The 15,360-nt window shown below is 40.3% G+C and overlaps 2 protein-coding genes across 4 annotated transcripts; one reads left to right on the forward strand and one right to left on the reverse strand.

The window, feature by feature from the left end:
- The first annotated feature begins 1,051 nt into the window (after positions 1 to 1,051).
- tpte (transmembrane phosphatase with tensin homology) lies at positions 1,052 to 7,234 on the forward strand. 3 transcript variants are annotated; one of them, XM_086177141.1, is made up of 19 exons: positions 1,052 to 1,195; positions 1,560 to 1,640; positions 1,791 to 1,871; positions 2,088 to 2,135; positions 2,239 to 2,397; positions 2,822 to 2,941; positions 3,401 to 3,500; positions 3,644 to 3,707; positions 3,823 to 3,887; positions 4,293 to 4,353; positions 4,437 to 4,518; positions 4,653 to 4,741; positions 4,912 to 4,973; positions 5,069 to 5,149; positions 5,928 to 6,033; positions 6,111 to 6,208; positions 6,301 to 6,396; positions 6,484 to 6,554; positions 6,689 to 7,234. In XM_086177141.1, exons 2-19 carry the CDS (start codon positions 1,594 to 1,596, stop codon positions 6,792 to 6,794), a joined length of 1,536 nt encoding a protein of 511 aa, XP_086033267.1. In that variant the 5' UTR covers positions 1,052 to 1,195; positions 1,560 to 1,593; the 3' UTR covers positions 6,795 to 7,234. The 3 variants fall into 3 exon arrangements, with proteins under 3 accessions (XP_086033267.1, XP_086033268.1, XP_086033266.1); XM_086177140.1 differs by lacking the exon at positions 1,052 to 1,195 and adding an exon at positions 1,312 to 1,441; XM_086177142.1 differs by lacking the exon at positions 1,560 to 1,640 and having other exon boundaries at positions 1,054 to 1,195.
- A 1,599-nt stretch (positions 7,235 to 8,833) lies between these two features.
- On the reverse strand, positions 8,834 to 14,733 carry smpd1 (sphingomyelin phosphodiesterase 1). The gene is made up of 9 exons (XM_086177529.1): positions 14,554 to 14,733; positions 14,174 to 14,408; positions 12,599 to 12,919; positions 11,836 to 12,116; positions 11,282 to 11,455; positions 10,889 to 11,060; positions 10,613 to 10,689; positions 10,135 to 10,280; positions 8,834 to 10,000 (listed from the first exon to the last, which is right to left on the reverse strand). The coding sequence occupies exons 2-9, from the start codon at positions 14,390 to 14,392 to the stop codon at positions 9,597 to 9,599; spliced, it is 1,794 nt and encodes a 597-aa protein (XP_086033655.1). The 5' UTR covers positions 14,393 to 14,408; positions 14,554 to 14,733; the 3' UTR covers positions 8,834 to 9,596.
- Positions 14,734 to 15,360: the final 627 nt, after the last annotated feature.

Raw genomic sequence — 15,360 nt, forward strand, 5'->3', positions numbered from 1 at the left:
CACATACTTGGCAATGAGGCGTTGACACTGAACAATGTAGACCACATCCAATTTTCAAAGTTGAAGTCACCTTTATTGTCATTACTGCCATATGCTGCACACACACAGAGGTCTGAAATTGCAAAGGGCTGCATTGTTGTAGTCAAATTATAGACATCTAAACAATTAAGTTAAGACAAAGACCAAACAGAGGGGAAAAAAAGTAATTCACGCTCTCGTTCACACACCCGGGCAATTAAGGCCCTCCAATTTTTGAACTTCTGGAGTAAATCCACAGGGACACGGGTCAAATTGGTAAACACACAATGCCCTGCTGTCACAACCAAACCAAGAAATTTCTTGTGTGAGTTGAAGTACCAATCCCTGCACTTCTAATCATAAATATCGTATAATTGCATGACTTACAATTAAATTTTTGAATGGTTGACACATACAAATTTGCTCCCAGAAGATATCAGTTCTTACTGTCAAGGTCACCTAAAGCACACTGGCCTCCTCCTGAGGTCACATGACATGACTTCAGTTATCAACTGATAATCACAATTACATCTGATCACAAAATTAACTTTGGAGCCATGGATAATAATCCAAACAACGTCCACGTCCCAGCACAAAAAGACGAAATTATTGCTGGTCCAGCTTTCGTACTTTGTTACTTCACTTATATTCTGTTACTGTTAATTTGGGGAACTGGGTGACTGCGTAAGGAAAAGACGTGCGCGCCAGCACACACTAACTCTCAACCGTGCGTGGGGAAGAATGTGTAAACTGTTTCCTCAAAAATGCGAGTGAAACTTTCTTTTCTTTCCATTTTGTAAATTCCATTAACATAACTGGAGGTGTCATATAAGTACACGAGGAAGAAAACAATTCCCATTTTACTCCAAAATTTTTTTTTAGCTATTTTCACGTCCACAATGTCGAAATAGAAAAAATGAAAAAAATAAAAAGAGGACGTTCTTGTGGTAATTACAACCAGATGATGTTTGGATGAGGAGGAGGAGAAAGAGGAAGAAAAGAAATGAAGGAAGAAGACGAAGAAGTCGTGAAGCTTCTTTCTAAAACTCCTAAATATATGAGAAAGCAATGACGGGGAAACTCAACGATGAACTTCAGGAAGTGCGAATCCGCTAACTTTGCAGGAATGCCGGAGGAATAGCGGACGGATGACAAAAAAAAATATATAAAACAGCAGGTTAACCTTTGAACCACCTTCCTTTTGTATTCATGAGAAGTCACAAGACATGTTGTTGTAAAAGAAAAAAAAAGTTTTCACCAATATTAAGGCTTGACTGTCGACGAGAGGTTACCTAGCCGATTTTACACAATTTATAATTTAACGGACGGTTGTCATTTAAGCTAGCTGGGCTTTAAATCGGGCGCCGTGGTTAGCACTCCTCGGTTACCACTCGCTTGCTTATTGTCGTTTGTGCGCGTCGCGGTAAGTTCTTCCTCTCCAACATTCACCTCGGCGTCCTATCTGAAATCTTCAACTTATCTCCAGCTGGAGAAGGAGCTTTCGACTTCCCTTACGAAAGTTCTTGTTCTCATATCTACAGACGACACGGTCAGGACACACACTCACACATAACCATGACCTCTGTGCATTTCAGCCCGGGGTCGGACTCGGGTGTCAATGGGTGAGGAACTCACATAGAAAGATGAGCATTTTTAACTCCTGTGTGCCATTTAGCGTCAATATTTGACCGCCTAGTTTATGTTAGACTTGTTGAATCTTTTATGTTGCGTTGGCGTTTTAATCTTTCATTTCTTTTTTTTTTTTTTTTTAGATGCATTGCGAAGATGGAGGATGCTAAAGTTGAGATTGACGACGGAAAAGAGGAGAGTGTGGACCCAGATACGATGTACCAGTAAGTATAACCGCAAAAAAGGGTCATAATATAACAACAGCTTTTAAATTTAGTTTTCTCAAACTACATGCAATTCACAACAGCCATTGATTGATATTTAAAATTGAGCTATCATTTTGGAGATCAATGTGTTGTTTATGTTCAAGTGAGCAGCAAAAGCTTTTCACTCACTTTCATGTTCACTGACAAGCATTATCCTTTCTCATATTTTTTTAGCAATGTCAGGAAGAAAATTGCACCTTTCGTTATGTCCTTTGGATTTCGGTGAGTTTCGGTTAAGCATTTTCTTAACCATTGAAATAACGACTATGTTGATGAACTGTAAGCCTGGCACTGTTTGAAGTGTATCTTTTTTTTCACCCCCCAGTGTATTAGGAGTGGTACTCATCATCGTCGATTTTGTGCTCATCATTGTGGACCTCTGTCTGCTAGAAAATAGAGAGGTTGGAAATACCTTAGAGGCTGTTTCCCTCACCATTTCCTTTTTCTTCCTCCTGGATGTTCTCCTGAGGGTCTATGTTGAAGGGTGAGTGACAGTGGCTTGGCTTGCACGCATCTGTTTCAATATAATTAATTCCATAGTAACTTTATCTGTTCTCTTAGTTTGACTCCTTGGCTGTAAAAGTGATCGTAAGATGCTGTAGATTGAAAAGAGTGATGCATACACACATTCCCGACTCAGCAGAAGCAAAGTGTGTCATCCTGATTAGACAGGAAGCTCTGCAGAGGAAGCTATGCAGCAACTGCGGGGCATGTGTTTGACTAGTCCAAGGCAAAATAAAACCTTGAGTGTATGCACAGTCACTATTATCACTATTGTGTGCCGTTTGTATGATATGCTTCAGAGTAACCAGTTCTTCATTCTTTAAAAGTGAGGCTAGTATTTAACTTCAGTTTATTATCATTCTGAAAAGGTAATGCTATTATTAATCTGCAGTGTCTCTTTCTAGTTTTAAAGTTTACTTCAGCTCCAAGTTGAACATTGTAGATGCCTGTGTGGTGGTAATCACATTGGTGGTCACCATGATCTACACCTTCAGTGACCTTTCTGGTGCCAGCCTCATTCCCAGGTATATTAAAAGATTGTTTTCAGCTAACCATGAATCACTGATAGGCTCAAGATTTTTTGTGTTATTATTTTTTTCATTTCTTATCTGAAGAACAAGAAAATCAAACAAACCAAAAAAACACCCAGGGTCCCTCATGCATTCTCATTAAATTTAATTGACTCAGTATCACTAGTGATTTGGATTCACCCCTGATGTAAGGTTCTTAAAACTTATGTTTGGTCTAAACGAACCTATAGTTGGATTTTAAACAAAACAGACTACAGCAAAAGACACAACAGTCAGCCAACATTTCTTCAACATACAGGTTTAGGTGGTGTTAAAAAAAAGATCAAATCAAAATCAATCAGCCAACCTTTTCATCATTAGCTGTAGTACCTAGTTTATTTACATTATTACAGATATATTGTTCCAGTGACTGATAAAATAAATATAAATGTATGTTGATTTACTTTCCACCAGGGTGATCTCATTTCTGCGGTTCTTGAGAATAATAATCCTGGTGAGGGTTTTCAGACTAGCTGCTCAGAAGAAAGAGCTGGAGAAAGTAACCAGGAGGATGGTGAGCTCATTGCCAAGGAATTACAGAAATCTGATTCTCTAATTGGCACTACTTTCTTCATGAGGATTGCATCTATGTAGAAGTATGTGGTAATATGGGAGATGTCTTTGAGTTCTAGATCATCATACTTTTGCTTTACTTAGGTGTCAGAGAACAAGCGTCGCTATCAGAAGGATGGTTTTGACCTTGACCTCACCTACGTTACTGGTAAGTAACAGTGATTAAGAAATACATAAATAACATGATGCAAAAATAGATATTGGAGAGATCAGATAGAACCTTATCTTGATCACTGTATTTTCATCTTTACCTATTTAACCAGACCGTGTCATCGCCATGTCTTTCCCCTCATCTGGGAAACAGTCTTTCTACAGGAATCCGATCAGGGTATGTCTCAATAAGGCTGGGTGTATACTTCCTAAAGAGAGCCACTCTTGGCTCATTGCAGGAGAGACCAAGACTCTTTCACTTCCCTGCTCGTTAGTTTATCACTACAATATGTTCATATCCTTATTGGGAGAAATAATTCATTTCTGGACATAGTTTGGTATGATTTACTTCATATCACTTTGATCTGGTCATTGCAATTAAAAGATTGTACAACTGATGAACATTCATAAGTAGAAGCTAACTAGTAGCAGGGGCATCTCTAGCATCCTGCCCTACTATCAGATTGGAGAGCAGGTACTCACAACGTAATCTTATAATTTGGTTTATGGGTAACCAGAGACTTTCTCAAAGCTGGCATTTCCCTTTTCGTAACAAACTTAAATTTTGTTTCCTTACCTGTAGGAGGTGGCAAGGTTTCTAGACACTAAACATGAAGGTCACTATAAAGTTTACAACTTGTGCAGTAAGTCATATCATATGTTCATCACATAGATTTCCTCCCAGCAGTTCTTAAGACCAGATCACAGCTATCTCTTTGTGCTTTAGGTGAGAAAGGCTACGACCCCCAGTTCTTTCACTACAGGGTTGAGCGGGTGTTCATTGATGACCACAATGTTCCATCCTTGGAGTAAGTTAAAATTTTCACTTTTCCTTAATGTTGCCAAGTCAAAAGTAAATATCCAAACTATTATTCCCTTGTATTCCTTGTAAAATGCTTGTGGCATACCTCCATGTTTGAATGTATTGTACTATCTCTCACAGGGACATGCTGAAATACACAGCAAGTGTGAGAGAGTGGATGTCTGCAGATCCCCAAAATGTTATTGCTATTCACTGTAAAGGAGGGAAAGGCAAGTCCTCTGCTCAATCATCTGAATCATGACTGACATTCATTTTGTTAATTGTTTTTGACTGTCATTCTCAGTTGTCCCCTTCTGTCACAAAAAGGGGCCATTATTACAATTAAAAAATTTCCTGCAAAGGATCAGTATTCAGATTGTAATGCTTCTGTGTTTTACAGGACGCACTGGTACATTGGTATGCACCTGGCTAATTGACAGTGACCAATTTGAGAGTGCACAGGTGATACTCAAATTTGAAAAGTGCTGAAGCAAGAGGCCCTGTGGTAGTGAAACTTTTTCAGTCTGCTGTCTTCTTAATTTTTTTATGCTAATCAGGACAGTCTGGCTTATTTTGGCGAGAGGAGAACCGACAAGAGTCGGAGCTCCAAATTTCAGGGAGTGGAGACTCCATCGCAGGTAGGAACAAACCCCTCAGGCACCGTGCAAGTGTAAACAGAATTCATTAGGATGGGTTGCCATTTTTCAACCAAATTCAATCAAAAAACAGCTTTGATTTTTACAGCAGTCATGACAATTTTTTGTGTGTAATATTGTCATCGGTGGAGATGTATAAGAACTCCAGGTGGGATTGGAATAAATAATAAAACTACCATACTGCTAAATAAAACTACAACTACATGGATGCCAACATGTTTGTATCGCTTGTATAAAACAAATTTGTATCAAACAAAATCCAGTATGTTTTTGCCTGGATGCTTGTCTCAATATCCCCTCTGAGCAATCCAATAATTCTTTTCATTTTTCCTACCTGAACTCCAAGACATGCCCAAACACAAGTTGTTTTTTTCCGTTAAGAGGGAAACTACCTTGTCTTCTCCATCGGACAATATCTTATCCTGAACTAACAGAGTAGTCATGGATAGTGTAGTGAAAGTGAGGCATTTGCATTCAGTCCAGGGCATGGAAGGAACTATGAAAATTCGGTGAAGACTCAAAGAAAAGTTTGTAACGTGTAGACTGAGGACAAGACGCTGTACTATGTATAGTACCATGGTGATTGCTGGAAATCATCTGTCAGGTCAAGTATTGAATAGGGAGATTGGAGGTTATTCTATAAAGATTAAGGAAACCTGTAAGTGAAAGACAGACCAGGAAGACAACTGGTCTATAGTGACAGCTTTGTAGATGTTAAGATGTTTCAGCTTGTGCGTGTCTGGATTGTTTGTGCACACAGGGGAGGTATGTGGGGTATTATGAGATTGTCAAGAGCAAGTTCAACAGGCAGCTGCCGCCCCCTAAAAGTCTGAGGATCAAGAGCATACGTATACACTCCATAGCAGGTAAGACCATGCAAGTCAAACCACATCTTCATCCCCTGTTGAAGTTTGTGACAAGGGTAACATGTGCTTTTCCCCAGGTGTGGGCAAAGGTGATGGTAGTGATCTAAAAGTAAAGATAATCATAAAGAAAGAGCTGGTATTTCAGTGTGTGTGTGCCAAACAAGAGAACTGCACAGTAAGTCACACATGTCTACACAAACACACACGCACAATCCTCAGATCAAACTTTTTGATACACTGTGTGAGGAAACTCATCTGTGGTTGTAGGTGTTTCCTGATGTTGGCAGTAATGCGGCAGTCATCAGCCTTCAGAATGGGCCTGTGGTTGAAGGAAATGTAAAGGTCATGTTTGAATCAAGTGCTGTTAGTATTTGCTTTTTAATTTTCCATAAGCATATTAGTTACTCTATTGTTGTTACATGATTTAACTAATTAAATCATTCTTCACAGGGTCTTCCAAAAGGATACGAGGATGTGCCATTTTACTTTTGGTTCAATACGTCCTTCATACTGGATAACAAGTATGTTTTTGTCACTGCTGTAATTATTTCCAAGTCAACAATTTCTATTTATTCAAATGTTCTTTGGTCTATTTATGGATCACTTTTGGACTTTAAACTTGATTACCGGGTTTTCTTTTCACACGTAACTGCAGGCTGTTTTTACCCCGAGAGGAGCTGGATAACCCACACAAGCCCAAAACATGGAACCTGTACAAGGAGGATTTTGGTGTGTCTATGTTCTTCTCAGAACCCGAATGAAAAGTCATTAGGGACACAACAGTTTTGACAGGTATAAAGGGAATGATAAATTATGACTAGTAGACCACGAGTTGAACTTAGCAATAACCCAGGAAATAAACAACACCTTCAAGTTAAATTCATAGATATGTGATAGTTTTTTTAATTCAGTCAAATCCTCAAATCCTCTTTGTGTCCTTATCTCAGTTTTACTTCGGTGACTATAAAAGATTATTTTACATGGATCTCACTTGTAAGGCTAGAGATTACTACAAATTTGCACATGGGGTTCCTTGTCTCTGGTAAGGACCTATATAGCTTGTCATATCAGTGAAATCAAAAGCATGATACAGCACAGAGTATTAATCCTACTACCATTTGGTATTCTAGAATGTATTAATCAAGTGTACTTGTTCTGTATGGGGAGAATCATTCTCATGAAATATAATGATGAAACAAAATGTCTGTTTTTTTTTAAACTTTCACAAAGCCAACAAAAAAAACTAGTATTTATGTGAATGTGGTTTCCTTTTTGTGTTGAAAGATTAAAAAAAACAAAAAACAAAAACTATGACACATTTATCATGCTGAAAGATATATATTTTTTGAAAAGCTTTTTTTAAGCCTTCAATATGTCTCCAGGGAAAGTTTCATAAATCTCGAGTAGTCACTTAATGACAGTGGCATTGAGAAAAAGACAGGAGGCAGAGCGGTTTGATGTTGAAGTTGCCTCTGGTGGACTCAATAGTGACCTTACCCATCCTTGTCACCCCCAGAGGAGACAGCACATGTTTCGAATGATCAGATCAGAAAGGCCAGACTGAGAAGGTTTTGGCGTGTGCAGAGGAGGAATAGAGAATAAATTGGTAGAAGGATTGCTGAGATTGGAGCTGCCAGGCAGGGGGCCTCTGGGAAGACCAAAGATAAGATTCATGGATGTAGTCGAGGAGGGCATGAAGTTAGCTTGTGAGAGATGATGTTGCATCTGTGTCCACGATGAAGGGTTGTCACAGGTCGGGAAAAGCCAAAACAGAGGCCCTGTTAAGTGCCGCTTTGAACTGAAAGAATGCGTGGGCACATTCCTCACCCCGCTGAAACGCCCTCCCCTTCTGGGTCTGCGTGTGCAGGGGTTGGGCAATGGTAGCATAATCCTTAACAAACCGCCAGTAGTAGAAGGCCAGGCCCAAGAAGCGCCGCAACTCACAAACACTTTGGGGAACAGGCCAGTCCCTTATGGCCGCTATCTTTGCTTGGTCAGTGGCTAGTCCAGCTTCACTCACTAAATGACCCAAATAAAGATGCCTCTAGAAAAAACGATGCCTCCAGAATACGTTGTACTTCTTCAGGTCAAGGAGGAGGCTGGCCTGGCAAATGGCAAGGGAAATGTCCTTAAGATTGTCAAAGAACTCTGCAGAATGGTTCAGAAGGTCATCCAGATAGACCACACACTGACTCCGAGGAACATCGCTCAGGACCCTCTCCATAAGGCGCTTGAAGGTGGCCGGTACATTGCAAAGACCAAAGGGCATCACCTTGAACAGCCACAGTCTTGGGGCGTCTCTGGCGCTAACTCCAATTAGCAATAGCCACTCCTCCGTTATGGTAACTAACAGCGCAGGTTAGTGTCACACATCGAACACACCATTTTTCAATCAACCATGGTGTTCTTAAACGTAGAACCAAGAGAAGCTCCAACAGTCATCATCATTTGCAAAGGATTCTTGGGTTCTGCTGGCCAGTCCCCACCCCACATTACAGTATATTCATTGCAAAATTCATTTCCAGACCATGAATCTTTCATTCTCATCCTGTGGAATTAAAATAGGACGTTTTATTTTTGAGTTTTGTCAATCTTTGTCATTACAGTTAGTGCTAAATGGTGTTTGTGCTATTCAGTACAGTCCCCAAAAAGTATTAGACTGTGAAAGATTGGAGGACTAAAGTATATTTGGGCCTAATCAGATTACAGACTCTTTAAAACTGGCCACAAATGTGGATTCCTATATGAATAGCAGGATCTTGTGACATGTATTTGGTAATTGCATAAAAATGCACACATCTCAACAAGACACTTCATTTATTTATATTCACAATATTTGAACATACAGGTTTTAACAACAGCAGCGCTAGAAATTTGAGAACCTGCTCATCATACTATCAAACCACTTTTCATTCAAGCAACTGGTTAGTATTTTGCTGAGTGTGTTTTACTTCTTCAGTGTTGATATGGGTAACTACAGTGGACTTTGCAGCAACACATCCTGTGAAGCTAAATGTGTCACAAAAATAAAGTGCAAAGAGAAGTAAGCCCGGAAAGGAAATACTGTTATTTGCTCAAGCTGATGATGCCTCACATTCAGTACTCTGACTGGCTCAAATGTCCACATGTGCTACTGAATTTGTCCTGACCAGAATGATAGCGGATGTCCTTTGACTAACTGAAATCAAGTGACCCGCCTCTCAGAATTTTTTTTAAATTAAGAGTTGCACAGTAGTGAAGCAGCTTTTACACTTGAGGTAATTATATTTTGCACAAGTGCAGCAAGACAACCTTAGAACTGCAACATATTAGGCCATAATTAGATTACTCTGAACAACCTATCTACAATCCCAGCCATGCTCTGCATTTCAAGTAAACAAGACATTCAGGCTGTCTTTGACCAATTGGTATAGAGAAAGCAGTTGAAATCAAACATGATAGGGTCACTTCAGAATAATAGTTTTCATGTATATGCAAACAATCCAACTGATATGTCAGCAACTTAAGGCTCATTATTTGGTCATATTGTTTTCAAACCAACCAGTCATTCAATGTCCCTCAGGTCAACAAAGAGATTTTCTGACCGTTTTATGTTCCAATCCATTAAGACTTTCACACTCCTCTAGGATGTCATACCGCCCGCTTTGCAAATAGCAAACAATTCTGGTTTTACATGTCTCTTTGCAGGGCTCAGAAATGTGTCCTTTAAATCGAAGATACCAGTACTTCTGGAATAACCGGTCATCCTTCATAAAGGTCTTAATTAGTCCATCCCAATCAGAAGGAAAGAGACTGGAAAGACCATATGCCTCAGTTGCACGGTACAGGAGTGTCCACTTGGGGTTCTCTTCTGGGCCACCTCCTGGACTATGGTTTACCTCCGTGAGGTTCAGGATGTAGGTTTCATGGTCAAGCACGAGCCGAGAGCTGCCTTGGTAATTCCCATCTACAAAGTAAATGCGATAACCTGGAAAGAAAATAAAGGTTTTCCTTTTTATGAGGCTTCTGAAGTGGTCATGCAGGAGTTCTGGATTGAAGTGATTGCATTCGGTCTTCAGAACAAGACTCCCTTGGGATCTTCAAACTAGCAAATGTTCTTACCTGGGTTTAGATCAATGTAGGTGGTCACGCTAGGAGCAATGAATGCCACACCCAACGGCCGCGACATGCTTGCCTCGTCAAAAAACAGCTGGAACTCATCCACATGTGTATGGCCAAAAAACTGCCCCGTAATTGTACTTTCATACCTGAAATACAATGGGTTGAGCTCATTATGAAAAAAGAAAATGTTTAATTTCCCCTTGGCTTTTGTCTGGCTGTTACATGTGACAAGTGTTACCTACCAGCCCTGAAAACAGTAAATAAGGCTTATGAGCTTAAAACTTGTTTTAGTCTATATCCCTTCAGCATTATGTATACCAGTACTCTTAAATGCTCAGTAAAGGATTTTGAACATAGAGAAACTGTCATTAAAGGCCGGCACCCATAATGTTGCTGTCATTAATTCAGTGCAACAGTTTTGCACAAATAATCCTGAACTCTAAATATTTAGATAAATGCTTAATTTACATCCACCTACCTGTTGACAATGTGATAGTAGTTCCAGCTCCAGCTGCTCAGACACAGGCTTGGTGGGATGTGACCAATAATATGTACCTAAAAAAATTAAAAATAATAGGCTCCACATGAGAATTATGAAACATGTTGAGAGGTTAAGTCATTATCAACCATTAAAATAAAGTTCTGCCATTTCTTAAAATGTTACGCACTAATTGCTGACCAAGTAGCATCAGTGTCTCAGATGTTAAGCCCTCACATTGTGCATGTCCACTTTGGTTTTGGCAACTGTATTTACCTTTTCTCCCTTGTATTCACTGGACTGAAGAATCTGGACAAGCCATTGGAGCTGGTTGGCAGGATCAGTAGAATTCACCATCAGCCAGAAGTTTTCACGAGCACAAAAGTTCATGTTGAGTGAGACCACTCTCAGGCCAGGCTGAATCTCCACGGTATAAAATCCCCCACGTCTGAAAAGCCAGATATTGGTCAGGTAGGCAGAACTAGGTCTAGCTGTATGCACCAAAGATGTGAACATTCAAAAAAGGGTCAATTTATTCATTTACTAGCTATACTGGTTATCCTGCACTCAGGATTATGGGGATGTGATCATTATGTAAAACTTGGGCTGACACAGGTGATAGTAGAACAATGTTTAGAATTGAGCTTAAAGAATTATAAATTGACAAACCTCAAAGTCCTCAAAGCCTGTTCTGGCAACCATGGTGCCCACTCCTCTGCCATGGTATTGTAGAGCCATGCTGAGGATCTGTTGCCATGAACAAAGGGTGGTGGGAAGCTGTTCACTGGCGTACTCTCATGATTGCCTACAGCGGGGTAGACTGTCACGTTGGGTCCAAGGTATCTGGAGAGAACGTTGGGGAGGGGCAACGGTCAACAGCTGACTGAAATACAAGCTACATTGATGAAGCTTCTTATCCAGAAATTCCAACAAATGATCTGTAATTATTAGGTCTGAAATATTTCCAAGTCAAAACCTAAAAAAACAGGGCACGACCACGGATAGTTAAAGCGATCATTTGAAAGGTTTCATGTTAATTAACTTATCACTATAACCCTAGTCCAGTAAAACAATCAGGAAGTAGCAATATCACAACATTCAGTTGCCAGTCCAATGACATCACTTGATCAATAGAATGGACATTTGTGTTGAGCATGCTGACCCATAGCTCTGCCAGTTAATAACTGGTCCCTGACGTTACAAAATATAAAAAGGAAGTTTACTTGTGGATGAGCCTAGAGATGACTGTGAGTTCAGACAGCTGTTGTTTCCTGGTCTGTGACCAAACATTGTGTGCTGGAATGTCTCCTGTCCAGTACACCCAGTCCCAGGGTCCGGTTCTGGCAACATTTTGAAGGAGGTTCTCGACTGTTCTTAGCGGCAGGTCACACTTGCTGTAGGTTCCCCAATATCCAGCCTGTCTCTTGAGCCATTTGGTGGGCACTGAATCTTTACGGCAGCAAAGGGGGTCTTTGCAGTCTGCTACACTGCCAGCTTCATACTCCTGTGGAAAGCAAACTGCACAATTGAAGATGCAACAGCTCAACTGTTCTAAATTTTATTTTATATATTGTGGATAAATAAACTTACAGAAAGTACTTTAATATTTGAACTTTAATGTTTTAGAAATTTAAAATTAGGGGAAAGAGTCACTGATACATTAGCATAATAGAAGAAAAAAAAAAGACAAAATGAATGATGTAGGTCAGTTAAACAGCAAAACCGCATACACAAATACACCTGTCGTACTTGCAGCTTTTAAGCTGAAGACAGGGAAATGCATTTCTAAAAAAGGTTATTTAAAGAAAAAAAATTAGCTTGCATCAATATTGCTGCATTGGTATTTGTTCCACATCAGGCTTTTGTCTAAGGAAAACCTTAGGCCCATCGTATGAAAAAGGTATTGTGTCTATGTCATAGTAATGGTTATTGTTAGCTACCATCACAAAATTAGGTCTTGATAATTTCAGTTTGACCCAGACTCACCTGGTCCCAGTGAATGTCAGTAAGAAACAGCACCCTGCTCTGTGGAGAACCAGGCTTAGGAGGAGAGGGTGGTATAACTGGAGGCTTCGGAACATTTGGCAAAGTAATGTTCCAGGGTGCGTAGATGTCAAATTTGCCACAGGCGGGACCCACAAGCAGGGCGCAGGCTTCAGAGGGCCACAGCACTGACTGCTGCAGGACCCGGATGAAGTCGTCCCTGAACAATTCTGTGATTTCACGACAGACCATCTCATCGGCCAGGTGTAGACGGATGCACGCTTCGCCAACTGCTCGTGCCACACGCTCTTCATTTGAGTCACTCTGGTAAAGGCAGGAGGCATCAAGAACAGGGTCAGGGAAATTAAGAATTCTTCTACTATAACATTCAAGGCTGCCATTAAACAGTCTCTGTGAGTGATGAAGAAACTTTTGAAAATTCTTTTGAAAATTCTTTTGAAAATAAACAAATTATGATGAACTGCACTTCCAAAAACAACTGCTGGCACTGAACTAGAGACCATATCAGCATAAAAGTTTGCTACTTGCTTTGTTGAGGAAACAGACTTCATCAGTAAAACAACCGTGCACTGATCGGATTGGAGGGATAGGATATGACAGTCAAAATGAGATTTGGAGGAACGACTGAGGTTTCCAAAAAATACACCATGTGCACATAATGTTTCAAGTGAGCTATAAGCAAACAATGAGAGATTACATCATAAGAAGAAAACAAGAACTGGGACTTGGGTCACATGCTTCACTTGTCAGGAAACCAAAGTAACCACAATATTGTTGACTTACCACTGTGTCGTGAAAACGGTTGTGTGTGCAAAGAAATAAACTGAAAGCTATTAACCTGCAAGGTTATCCTTCCAACCTGTTCAACATTGTTCACTTTTATCTTTCTAATCAGCCAGGTTTGAAGTGAAAAACCACCATGGTTTAATCAAACTGGAAATGCTGGAGTCACCCTGCATACAGTTTAGCTCAAACTTATCACCTTCACAACAAAATTCAACAAAAAAAACATTGCTTACAATTGCATTTAGGAAGATGAAAGCTACAATAACATAAATCTAAATAAATATATGCTAATCACACATCGACCCTTTTGGCTGAAAAGGTAAGGGGGGTGCACGATCAACTATTTGCTGCTACAGAGATATTACAAACTGTTGATAGTTACTGTGGTTGGTGTTGTTAAAAAGACTCCAAATAATCTTGACCTTTTTGGCTCAATCTTTATGCTGGCTCCTCCTCATATTGGTTAAACCTCTCCTGTAAAGCAACATTCTCAAGCCAAATGTAGTTTTCTGAAAACTCGATGTTGTGAAATACTAAACCACTTCGGTGTAAATTGATTTACTAAAATACCAGATCTGAATGAGACCTGGGGAAAAAAAAAATCGTTGCAGAAACAAAACTCTATTCCAAGCTGTTTGTCCCCGAGACAGGTCAGTAGAAAGGAAAAAAAAAAGTAACTTCCTAAAATGGGCCATTCATCGTATTTCAATTCAAATATTGTTTGCTCTGTGAGACGATGCAGGTCATATTCTGGAATATTTGATGGTTTACCAGAAGAGCGACATCCAGGATGGTGAAGATGACTTTGCACACTGGGCAGCTCATATTTCGCCAGTTGACGCCAACGTTTGAGTGGCCGAGCTGCTCCAGGAACAGCAGCTGGGGCTGCGGAGGGGTCTGCGCCGGGTGGCAGGAGCCGAAAAGCGGGTACAGAAGAAGCAGAGCCCCGGCAATCAGCCCGAGGCAGTTCGCCGGGTCACGAAGCCTCATTGTGCCTGGAAATCGTCTGAGAATGACGGAGAGGACGAAAAGGTCAAATATCTGTTCGAGTTTCGATGGACGTGTTTATTTCACACTTGTCTGCTAACAGCTGAAACAACAACCTTGGGCTCAAACGCCAGCTAACAAAGTAACAAGCTAGCAAAGCCTACCTCGAAAAAGGGCACACCGTGAATACGTTCTCCTTTTAGAAAAAAAAGGCAAAAAAACAAAACAAAAAAATAACAAACAAACTGAAAAGTTGACAGGTCCTTCAGGGGCTGGTCATCTGAGGAACGACACACACACATACACACACACCGACTCGCAGCTTGTTCTTGTAAAAGTCCAACTAAGTCAGCTGACCGGTCACGTGATCTCGCCCCTCCTCGTCCCCCGCCCCTCCCGCGAAAAATCGATCACAGCTGCAACTGATTGATACCCAAAACACTGCCATGGCTGCGGTCTATTTAGTAAAACATGGACATTTGAAGTTTTCAACCCGGCATTTTGTTTGTTTTTTTCATGTCAGTTTTTGTTTTTATTGTACCGGGAAGTTATTTTGACTACAGACCCATGAGAACCAAGCTGTGGGTTGACACCTGCTGACCTCACCTGATGCGCCTCCCTGAGCCCACTCTCCATGTAGTAAGTTACATTTCATCACTAATTTGTGAAAACTCATGAATTTAATTTAAATACATGGATGTTGTCATTATTATTTTGATTATCAGATAATTTGCCCTGAATCAAACATGCAAACGTTGTGAACTTTCTGTTAGAGTCAGCCTCGGCAGTCATGGCATTTGGGGACAAGGAGCAAAAAAAGGCCTTTTTGAAATTTATTTTTCTTTTATGTTAGTACCCTTAGTAAAGTCCCACTGCTGGTTTTGAACATGCTGCAATTCTATTGCTGAGAAACCCTTTGGATACGGTCAACTGCTATGGTAAAAGCACTGTAAAAGCTCCCATTTACAGTG

This window comes from Fistularia commersonii, chromosome 29 (assembly GCF_037954325.1).
Source record: "Fistularia commersonii isolate RoL2024-O1a breed Wild chromosome 29, RoL_Fcom_v1.0, whole genome shotgun sequence".
Classification (NCBI taxonomy): Eukaryota; Metazoa; Chordata; class Actinopteri; order Syngnathiformes; family Fistulariidae; genus Fistularia; species Fistularia commersonii.

Bases quoted from the DNA above. Each gene is read 5' to 3' on its own strand.
- tpte (XM_086177141.1), top strand. From the start codon at position 1,594: ATGACCTCTGTGCATTTCAGCCCGGGGTCGGACTCGGGTGTCAATGG. The intron at 2,942-3,400 runs GTATATTAAAAG...ACTTTCCACCAG, and splicing joins GGTGCCAGCCTCATTCCCAG to GGTGATCTCATTTCTGCGGT. The intron at 6,555-6,688 runs GTATGTTTTTGT...ACGTAACTGCAG, and splicing joins TCCTTCATACTGGATAACAA to GCTGTTTTTACCCCGAGAGG.
- smpd1 (XM_086177529.1), bottom strand. From the start codon at position 14,392: ATGAGGCTTCGTGACCCGGCGAACTGCCTCGGGCTGATTGCCGGGGCT. The intron at 12,117-12,598 runs GTGAGTCTGGGT...TGCTTTCCACAG, and splicing joins CTGACATTCACTGGGACCAG to GAGTATGAAGCTGGCAGTGT. The intron at 10,690-10,888 runs GTAAATACAGTT...TAATTTTTTTAG, and splicing joins GTGAATACAAGGGAGAAAAG to GTACATATTATTGGTCACAT.